This window comes from Mus musculus, chromosome 3 (assembly GCF_000001635.26).
Source record: "Mus musculus strain C57BL/6J chromosome 3, GRCm38.p6 C57BL/6J".
In the NCBI taxonomy this organism is placed as follows: Eukaryota; Metazoa; Chordata; class Mammalia; order Rodentia; family Muridae; genus Mus; species Mus musculus.
This window is the reverse complement of record NC_000069.6, coordinates 141,816,372-141,827,789: the sequence shown is the minus strand read 5'-3', so window position 1 is coordinate 141,827,789 and position 11,418 is coordinate 141,816,372. Positions and strand designations below refer to the sequence as shown.

The window sequence follows — 11,418 nt, the reverse complement described above, 5'->3', positions numbered from 1 at the left end:
AAACAGATGTGTAGTGGGAAGAGAAAAGTGCCACTTTCTATATCATTCCTTTCAGTCCTGGAATCTCTGCTAAATGAAAACAGTAGGTCTAGAAGCCTGGACACACTCACCTGTCCAGGTTGAGTTTATGGGCCAGCATCCTCCAGTCATGGCCTCTTGTTTGAGGGGCATCCAGGCTGCTGCATAGCTTCTGCCGGATAGGGAGAGGAATGCTGAAAGCACTTGGTCCGGTGACAGTGGTGATGGTACTAGCAGGGTCCAGGAGAGGTAAGTCGATGCCAGTAGGTTCCTGTAGGAACGACACAACTTTCTTTTCAGAAGGCAAGTGTAATCGCTGTTGATTCAGTCAGCATAATACTTGACTCTCAGTTGGATATTCTCTGTATCCAACTTGAGATGGATACAAAGAGTACAGGTTCTCTTCTCTTCAAGAAGGACAGTCTCTTCCTGGCCTGGAAGTAGTGGGTTAGTAGAGGTAGAGGGAGATAGTTTTGTATAGCCCATGTTCAGAGTTCCTAGGTCAGGACTGGGCAGGGCAGAAAGCTCTAGTAAGATTCCACAATGGCTTCCCTAATGAGACACTCCAAGATCGCAGTTCTCAACCTGTGGATCATGACCACTGGAAAACATAAACTCCTACTGGCCTCAGGAACTGAGAGACTTCTCAGTATCAAAATTACAGATATGAAAGTAACAACATAAATAAATTTATGGTTGGGAATTCCTAAGATCACCAGAAATACGTGTTTTTCCCATGGTCTCAGCCCACAGACTGAGAATGGTTGCTTTGGGAATGGAGAAGAGAGGGAATGTCTATGTTCTCAAAGGTTTAGATGTTGGAAATGCTCAAAAGGGAACTTCTTCCTGAAGGAATAAATACATCTGAGAGAAATAAGATCTTCTAGAAGCCATCTAACTGTAAAGGCATCCTCTCTGTGAACACATAGGAGACCTCAGCTAGCCCTGTGAAGGTAGTTCCCTCCATCTCTTGCTTGATAAAATGGGGCGATGCTAAGATAGATCAAATTAAGGCAAACTTAAAAAAAAGTAGTAAACACAGAGTATTGCCTTAGGGCAAGCCACTAATGGTATCCTCTAATTGCTGAACCTCCTTGCTTATTTTTTTTTAATCCGATTTTAGTAGAGAAAACTATAAATTGGCTCTTAAAATAGTTTCAGCTCATAAAGCAGCACAAATGCAAAAATCTAAATTTCATCTGCAAGAGAAACTCTAATCATTTTCTGATCACTTCTGCTGGTCTGAAAGCAAGAGGAAACGTTGCCTGGGAACCATTAAAGCAATAACAAGAAATCTTCTCGATCTGCTTTGAATGTCACCTCTTTTTTAAGGCAGGTAACGCCTTGGGGTGCTGGAGGAGACACTAGGCACAGAGCCCAGGTCATCCTGAAGTCTGTGATGTCCTTCTAAATGCTGAGCTTAGGGGGTTATTGCCCCTGCTGTTAGAGCCCTCATGTCCTGCCCTGATTCTGAGGTCTCTGCAGACTTGGGATTGCAGGAGCTTTGAGGGGCAGGTGGGGTGTCTCAGCTGGCTGGCTCCCAAATGTGACCCACAGGGTGGTCTGCGTTTTGGGGATCAGTGGCCAATGGTGATTTTCAACTTCTATCATCCCTCTGGATGAGACCCATTGAGGAGCTGGGGGACATGTGAGAGAAAATTGTTTTTCTGGAGTTTGTTTGTTTGTTTATTGTTATTGTTTTTGAAAGTAAAGAATATATATACAATAGTCTTGGCTTTGATCAAAGTATCAGGGCTCAGAAGCAATAGCTTGGCAAAGAGATGGTGCTGGCTCTTGTATCTTAGCTCTGGTTCCATGGCTAGACTGTGGGCTGCCGCTCGGAAGCATCCAGCAGGATTAGGGAGCTCCGATTAGACTCAGAACCTGCAGTTCTTTCCCCTCAGGCACAGAGCTCTGCCAAAAAGCAAGAGTCCATAACCTCCAGGGTCACAGGGCTTCAAAAGCCCAAGCAGTGATTCATTTAGGGACTCACATCAATGCTTCCTAGTGGACTATGTTGGCAATGTTAGGACTCAAGAGTTGCAGTGCTTATATTGGGCACAGCAATATTCATGACTGCATTGTTGTGGGGGAGCAGTAAAGTTCTACACTATCACTAACAGTTTAGTGACTTCACCCAGGTTCAAGTTCTCTTACTCCTTATTGTGACTATTCCTTAAGTCCAGAAGGAAAACTTACCATCCCCTCACGTATCTCCCCACCTTGATTGTCCTTGGATGGGAGTGGAGGTCAAAGTCTGCAGAGGGAGGAACTGCCTCCTGAAGCATGGACTCTCATCCCCAAAGAGTTTCCTTATCATGGTTGGCCACAGTATCTTCCTGCTGCTTGCCTGTTCTCCCTCCTACACTCCTGCCAGCCTGTCTTCCCACATGGCTCACCTTGCGCATCACTCTTCCCTGACTCTCTCTACCATTCATTCACTCATTCATTTATTCATTCAGGGGAGTTTTAAATATCCTTTCTCCATGACATTCTAATCTTACAATTTTGAACGTGTGTGTGTGTATGTGTGTGTGTGTGTGTGTGTGTGTGTGTGTGTGTGTGCTTTCATAGCTGCACATGCATGTGCATCTGTGCCATCGTTTAGAAGCCAGAGGACAACTGTGAGTATCATTCCTCAGGTACTATAGCTCTTTAGAGTCCTGATCTCATCTAGAAGGCTAGGCTGTCTCTCTGTTGAGTACAGGAAGCCCCAGGCATTCCTCAGTCTCCCCCCTACCCCCACAAAGTACTGGGATTATTATTGCATGTTGTACCATGTCTAATGTTTTTACTTTTATTTTTTTATATGGGTTCCAGAGATCAAAATCAGGTTCTTCAATGTTATCAATCGAGCCATCTCCCCAACCCTAATCTTTTAACATGTAATTAACTGTTTGTGGTTAATGTTCTGACTTCATACAAGCATAAAAGGTGAGATGACTGAATCCCGTTGCTCTTTTCTTTAACCCCTATCTTTCCAGTCTCCATATCTTAGTATGCTACTTTCAGGTCAGTGTCTTATTGCTGTTCTTTGTTTGAGAGGGAAAAAGGGACACATACACATAGGGATTTGCTCTTCTGTTGTTTGGCTTATTTTTTTTCCCAAACATTTTTTTAAATTAGGTTTTTTTTCTTCATTTACATTTCAAATGCTATCCCAAAACTCCCCCATACCCCCTCACCCCCCTACCCACCCACTCCACTTCTTGGCCCTGGCGTTCCCCTGTACTGAGGCATATAAAGTTTGCAAGACCAAGGGGTCTCTCTTCCCAATGATGGCCGACTAGGCCATCTTCTGATACATATGCAGGGCCCCCAATGGAGGAGCTAGAGAAAGTACCCAAGGAGCTAAAGGGATCTGCAACCCTATAGGTGGAACAACAATATGAACTAACCAGTTCCCCTGGAGCGGTTTGGCTTATTTTACCTAACATAATGACTTCCACCCAGTACTAGCTATTTCATGGCAAATTACAGGAGTCCATTATTCTCTATGTCTAAGTAATGCTCCATTGTTCTACACAGCATATTCATTTTTTAGAGGGTGGCCAGGCTGAATCTGTGACTTAACTATTGCGAATTTTGCTGCAAAATATGAGGGCACATAGGCATGTTTAACTAAGCATGCTAGTTCAATTTCCTCTGGCTATATACTTAGAAGTGGGATAGTTGGATCATACAGTGGACTATTTTTAGTATTTTTAGGTACCTTTATAACAACTGTACTAATTCACATTCTCATCAACCATGTGAGAGTCCCTGTTGGCCACATGCTCATTAGCATTTATTGTTTGTCACTTTGATCGCAGCCCTACTAACTGGGGTGAATGACATCACATGGTGGCTTTGATTTGTACTCCCTGATGGCTAACTGAGCAATTTTTCCTATGTATGTTGGCCATTCATATTCTTTGGAGAAGGGCCTCTGTCATAATTTTCTCATTTTAAAAGTTAAATTAATTTTTTTTCTTTTAGTTCTTTCTGTTTTCTGGATAAGAACCAGTCACATTTAAGGCTATGATGTGTTTTCTCCCATCCCATAGTTCTCTCCCCATGTACTGATCATTTCCTTTGCTGTGCAAAAGCTTTGTAATTTGAGGTGATCGTAGCTGTCAATTTTTTTCTCTATCTCCTGAGGTTTGGTTTTCCTATCCAGAAAATTGTTACCTTTAACAAGGTTTTGAGTTGTTTCTATTGTGCTTTTTTTCTTCAGTCGTTTCCAAGATTCAGGTTTGCTTTTGTGTGTTAGGTGAGGAGGACTGTGTCTCAGTGTTCTGCATGTGTTGATTTTCCCCATCATCATACGTTAAGGAAGCTGTCCTCAGTCCAGTGTGCAGTGTTGGTGCCTCCATTGAAAACTCCGTTGATGTCCATACATACATTTATTTCTGGGATGCAGCATGACTGACTGTGTGCATCTGCATTGTTTGGGATGATATGGCTCCACAGTGAGTATTAGAATCAGGATCAGGTATTGTGATGACCCCTGCTTTACTTATTTCACCCAAGACTGTCCTAGGTATTTATTTTTTAAGAAATATAATTTAATCCTTATGAATTTTAGGTGTGCATTGGACCTGAGGATGACTCTGGGTAATATAGACATTTTAAATCATTAAGTTTTGTAATTCGTGGACATGGGGGTTTCTTTCCCGTCTTGTATGTGTGTGTGTGCTATTCAATATTTTTCATGAGTGGTTTTTACTTTTAATTGTGGAATTTTTCTGCCTCTATTAAGGTTTTCCAAGGTATATTTTCCTTCTCTGCCCTACTGTAAACACCATTGTAGTCATGAGTTCTCTCAACAATTCATCTTTGATATGTAAATAAGCTAATGACTTTTGAAAGTTGACTTTGTATGTGACTTTGGAATAATCAATTATTATATTCTTTAGGATCTATTTTTCTATGGATAGATCATACCATGTGCATAAAGAGAGACTTTAATTTTTTTCTTTCCAATTTGTCTGTCTTGTCTTTCTCTTGTCAATTGCTCTGTATATTTGTATTATTCTTAGTAAGAGATATGAGGGTGGATACTTATACATGTGTCCCTGTCCTAAAGGAAACTACCTTCAGCTTTTTCCTTCTCAGTATGATAAAGCTGTGGGTTTACCATACATTATATTTTATGTTCATGTATGTTCATGTATGTATGCTTCTTCAATATTTAGTATGTTCAAGGTTTTTAACATCTATAGTTGTTGAATTGTATTGTGTCTTTCCTATATCATGGATGCTCATATAATTTATATTCATCATTCTGTACATACGATACATGGTGTTTAGTTTGCATGTATTAAGCCATCCTTTCATGCTTAGGATGAAACCTATTGATCAGAATTTTGTTGAGAGTTTTTATGTCTATTTTGTCATAGGTTTTGGCCTTTAGCTGTTGCATGTCAAATTTTCTTAAAAGCAATGCTGGTATCATAGATTCAGCTTCATTCAGAAACTGCCCTCTCATGAAAACTGTGGAATAGTGTCAAAAGAATTGAACTTAGTTTTTCTTTAAAAGTCTAGCCCCTAGTTTTGTTCAGTGAGCGATATGCATAGCCCCCACCTAGGGCTATGTGGGACTCTGGGCTCCAGTTCTGACATGGAGTCAGGAACCCCTACAACTCTGCTCCCCCGACTTCTCAGTCTGCCATCTTGGTGGTACTGGCCCTGATTGAGCGCTGACACACTCTCCTGCTTCTCATTCCTACCACCACTTCTAGGAGAAGCCCTCTGGCAGGCCTTTTCCTTTAGTATCTTCTGCACATGCCTTAAAATTTGGCCCAAGGCCATGTGCTACAATAGCCTTCTTTATATATGCTAAGATACCCTACTTGGAGGCGGCCAGGACTCCAGGACATGGCCATAGCTCTTCAGTGTTCCTCAGGTTCAGCCCTATGCAGACTGAATGGACTTTGCTCTCCTAATTTCTGTTTAGGCAGAGTATTTTATTTGTTGTTTTATCAACAGATTCCCTGTAATATTCACATGGCACATTGAAGCTACACGGTCACTGTTTGCCTAAATGGGAGCAGGCAGTTTTTGCTATGATGGGGAGACAGGAAAACCATTCCTGATAAATAATTCTACCTGCAGAGTGGAATTCTTGTTTCCTTCTAACTAAATGTGAATGAGGGCTTGATTTATCTCATTGGTTAAACCCTGAGGATGAAGAAAGGCTAGTTTAAAATAGATATGAGTCTCAGGAAACTCTCATACACTCAGCTCATCCCTGTCTTGTTGAGTAAGGAACCAGTACCATTGCATGTGGACATTTCCCTAACTGCTAACTTGGCTACTCTGCCTATGTCTTGGGAGTCTATGAAACAAACTTTGTACTACACTTATTGGATGGCTGGTAGCATACTTTAATACATTGAAGGTAATCAGAGAAAATGCACGCATACATTTATGTTCACATTTCATGTAGTAATTTTCATTTTCTATCGGCTTTTCCTTTACTTCCAGGTAAAAGTAGAGATTACTTTCACAGAATGTTTATTACAATAATCTTTTATGATAGCGGAACCATCTGTTTTTGATGTTATAATTTTCTTAGTTAACCATATGATTTTTCAGCATTAACCAAACATCTGTTCTGGGTGATCAACCCCCAAATTTAGTTGGGTGGTAGTTTTCTTCATATAGTTTATGGAAGCTATAACCCCCATCTACATCTTAAGATTCCTTCCTTCCTTCCTTCCTTCCTTCCTTCCTTCCTTCCTTCCTTCCTTCCTTCCTTCCTCTTTCTCTGTCACTCTGTCTCTTCCTCCCTCTTTCTTTTCTTTTCTTGCTTTCTGGCTTTTTGAGACAGGGTTTCTCTGTTTAGCCCTGGCTATCCCAGAACTCACACTAGACCCGACTGATCTCGAAGTCAGATAGTTGTGATCTGCAATATGGATACTGGAGCTATACCCAGGTCTTGTGCAAGAACAGAAAGTGCTCTGAACCATCTGTTCGATCTGAGCTTTAACTTGGATTTTGAGAACAGGACATGTGATGCTTAAGCTGGCAAATGGATCCCACTGATCAGAGAGGCAATGCTTGCAATACCCCACCCCTATCAAGTTTTCCTTTCTTCTCTGTACCATATTTTCACTTTGGACAAATTTCTTACCCCACCCCTATCTAAAGAAACCAAAAAAATGAAATATCTTCCATAATTTTCATCGTGACATCCAGTCACAGCAACATTTTAGTTTTCTAGGTATTTTTCCTTCTGAAACCTCTTTTCTTCAGCGAGAGGCTTTTAGGGGCCTCTGGTAAGGGGAACAGAAGGACAGGTGGTGGCTCTTGAGTATACATGCCTGGTCCAGACTGGTCCCTATGGTGGGCGAAGGTTCTACCCTGGGCTCTAGAGGCCCTAAGTTACGTGATTTTATAAGTGACTGGTAAGTGACTTTCCTTAGTAGGTCACTAGTGGGAAAAGGGGGAAAAAAAACCAATGTATTCTAAACAAGACTGATAATTCTCTGGGGATATGACGTTGGAGTTAGAACCCCTTAGACTCTGTTAGCTTGCTTTGTGATGGAAGGAGCACAACTCAGAAGAAAATAACCACAAATGAAGACTTTTCTTTATACCAACTTTTGAATCATACTGGGCCACTTCTCAGTCTTTGATGAGGACTTGGGTCACTGGACTCCTCAGAGCCCACAATTCTGCTTAGAGCCTCACATTGCTGCAGCATCAGCACCAGTACCAGAAACCTCCTCCCACTTCCAGAACCCAACCTGCATTCAATTGATAACCACTGCGATGGATTGCTGGAACCCAGAAGTACAAGCCATAGAGGGCTCCCGAATCCCCAGCGTTTTTTCCCAGTCTGGTCATTTCTTCCATCCTGAGTTTCATGTGCTTGTCTGTCACGCATGGGCAAATGCCTGCCGCGTGACTACAGGGCTGGCCTCTGAGCCGACTGCCAAGTTGCAAAAGCAATCATCTTTTCTCTGTGTTGGCACCAGAAAGGAGTCCTTAAGTTGTGATCACACTTTGCAAAACTGCCCTTTCTGTGTGAGGAGCTAGCAGCCCTCCCTGGTGGGGGGAGAACTCGGAGCGGCTCTCATTTCTTTGTGGCTGCATCTGATCCACCTTTTCAGGGAGCAGCAAATGTCCATGCTGAACAGAAAGCACGCATCAAAGGGCCAGACTCCTCACCCCCCTCCAAAATTCCACAGCCTTTGTTGTGACAGGAGCTGGGTGGTTATTGAACTTTGCAGACCTGCTGGGCCAGGAAAGTGAAAACACCCTCCGAAGCCAGCAGGGGTGGTGCTGTGTGCCTGGGAGATAGGGCTGTGCATCCAAAGGCCCGGCGGTTGCCATGGCACCCTGACACAGAGATCATTCCTTATGAATGTCACCGAGGTCTGTGACTAAAGTTGTTTATGAGTCAAAAGTCTCATGAAACTACAGGAGGAGAGGATCGCTGCGCCTCACAGGCTGTGGGAAAGAAGATGGGAGCTTCAATGAGCTCACAGGCTTCCCCCCCTCCACCTCTGCCTCTGTTTGCTAAGGAAGATCATCTTTAAATAGGACATGTGGCACAAGACAGGCTGAACAGACTGACATTGCAGTCATCTCCAAGCAGAAGACAAAAAAAAGAGTGTTTTAAATCATACTCTGCTGGCTGTAGTAGTGTGCATGGGCTTTGTTGCTTGCTCACACAGCAGCATGGAGCTGAGCTCCAAGGGGCCTCACAGGGCAGCTTTCTGAGCAAATGGCTTATTCATACTCCTTTGTTCCTCCTACACGAAGGCTTACCGCTTTTCAAACCATAGTCTTTGCATCCAAAGAGGACAGATAAGGTCATGGGTACCTCCTATTTCCTTACAGAGAGGTTTGAAATAACAGCAACTATTGTTACTGCTGGAATATGAATGTATAAAAATGCCCAGCTGCGTGTGTGAAAGTCATAGTGGACAAAGGCAAAAATGACCACTATGGAGAGTATAGATTTTCTTCCATTCCTGGAGTATCTCCCAAACTCTGGGGTAAAGGACATCTTCTCTAATATTTGGAGGTTAGAGAAAGAAAGGAGACCTAAAAGTTTCTCCCTTCAATATGGGTGCAAAGTGGGGTAACAGGCACCCCTCTTTTCCTTCATTCCATTATGACAAAATGACAGAAGTCCCTGTGAGAGAAAGGTGGGCAGATGAAGAATGCTGGTGGAAAGTGCCATGTACATGCTACTAAAACCTTGCAATTGAAGTTCAGATCTCAATTGTGTTTTTCTTGTAGTGTGTTAAAATGTGGTCTCACTATGTGGCCATGGCTGGCCTAACAACTCACAACTTAGGCTGAGGTAGTTTTGGGTTTGAAGTAATTCTCAGGAGTGTTGGGGATTACGAGGATTTATTGTCATGTCTTGTTCTCAGATCTCTTTTTGTAAGTTATAGTATGAATATTAAATGGATGGCATAAGAAAACTTATTTTGGAAAAAACAATTCCTTTCCCAGTTGCATTAAGGACATAGGAACAGGTTGGGACGTCTTCCATGATATTTACACAAGAAAGGCTTTGCCCACCCCTAACCATTCTTTCCCAGGATATTCTCCAGGATCCTAAGAGTGTCTTACCTCTGACACAGTACAGTTGAGCTGGAAGATCTGCCCTTCTCCTTCAACCTGCCGCACACAGAGTTTGCAAACCAGTTCCACTGTGTTTAGGCTGAGTCTTTCCAGAGTGAAGGTGCAGTGGAGGTTTCTTTGAGAGCCACTCCAGATGTGGTAAAATGGAATTTCCTGTAAGACATGGGGTGCTAACCATAAACAAGAGATGCTGGGTACACCCACCAAACACTACAGCTTTTCAGTTTTCCACCTCATCCAACTTCATGACTGCTTTCTGCACAAACATGGCCTCATCTCTCTTCACACAAGAAACCAGAGATGCAGAGAGGTTAAGAAACATCTAATGTCTAACAGTGAGGAAGTTGATTGTTTGAGACTGGAACCCATGGAATCAACTCTAGAGACCACACCTAACCAGAGTATCTACCTCTCATTTAGAAAAGCAGCCATTGTTAATGAGGTGATTAAAGAGTTTAGAAGGATCCTAAAATAAACCTTCCATTCTCTTATCATTTCTCATTAAAAGGAATCTCTGGTGTGCCCTATTAGAGAAGAGCAAAGCTAGTCACAGGATGTTGTGATGATCCCACATCTTTTCATACCTTTACCCTCCCTTTGCCCAGTGCAGGGGCAGCTAAAGCTCACTGCAGTTGGAAATTGGTCCTTACTGAACAGTCCTTAGCCTGAGAGACACGAAGCCCATACCAGATACTCACTTGTCACTGTCAGAATTACTGTACACAGCCAATCCTATACGCTTGTGGCAATTAAGCCAAGGAAAGGATTCATGAATGAATAAGGGGTTTAGGTTGAGGTTCTGGTGCCACACCCAGCAGAACCAGTGAGTGACAGCGCCATTCACTGACATTCCGTGTCAGCCACCAAACTCTGATTTCCACAAAGTGCACAGGTTATGTTAGCTAGTAAAATGGAAAACCAATGCATGTCAGATCAGGTAGCAGTGCACTATTTCCTCCCTGGGATGCACTTGAGGCTGTTCCTATTAATGAAGTAAATGTTGAAAACTAACTTACTGAAATAACAGTACAGTTATAATAATAAAAAAAATACTTTAAAAACTATTCCATTTAGTATGTTTATTGGGCATTTTTTCAAAACCCTGGCTTCACACTGTTTTGAAGAAATAAGTGTTGGCATGGGAGACTTTGGCAATGTCCCCAAAGAAGGAGATACATATGACCATAAAATCTGAATCATCTGTCTTATATCTGTTTCCAAGTAGTGAGTGTCTCTTGGTAGCCTCACCTGATACTTAGCCAGCAATTTGCTCTTCCAGAGGGAATGGGCGATGTCATGAATAGACAGGCGCAGGTTGTGGATGCTGCCTTTAAAATGAAGAGCCTTGGGTTCTTCTAGGAGCTGTCCTCCCATTTGCCTCTCCAGTTGTAGAACTTCCTACAAGGACACATCCCCAAACAAGGTATATTATTGATTGACCTGCCTAATTTACATCAGACCTCTCATCAAGTAAATAAGGTTCTTCACTTGTCTGTTGGATAGAGTACTATACTTCACTAATGCCAGGAATACAAATACCTGTGAGGCTGAGTGAGACTTTAGTATGAAATCCTGACCATCTTGTAGAGTCTTAAGCTGCATTGGCAAGTAGCCTGTGGAATTTGCATCACACCACATGTGAGAAAACTCAGCAGTTTGTTTTTTGTAGTTGGCAAGAACAAGAGACTTACATTGAGAATGGGCATAGATAAGAGTACAAGTAAAATAGTGATAGAAATAGAGGTAAACTAATAAGGAAGTAGATTTTCATTGAAATTTGAAAGGGGCTGTTAATTAAAAGGTGACTTCTTT

At 42.3% G+C, this 11,418-nt stretch overlaps 1 protein-coding gene across 2 annotated transcripts in view; it reads right to left on the bottom strand.

Annotated features, from left to right (window-relative positions):
- Positions 1 to 11,418, bottom strand: part of Unc5c (unc-5 netrin receptor C) — a 369,361-nt gene that overhangs the window by 7,135 nt on the left and 350,808 nt on the right. For both annotated transcript variants that reach the window (NM_001293561.1, NM_009472.4), the window contains 3 exons: positions 10,855 to 11,004; positions 9,595 to 9,759; positions 111 to 289 (listed from right to left, as the gene is read on the bottom strand). In NM_001293561.1, the coding sequence (NP_001280490.1) occupies positions 111 to 289; positions 9,595 to 9,759; positions 10,855 to 11,004 (494 nt within the window). The remainder of the gene's footprint in view (positions 1 to 110; positions 290 to 9,594; positions 9,760 to 10,854; positions 11,005 to 11,418) is intronic.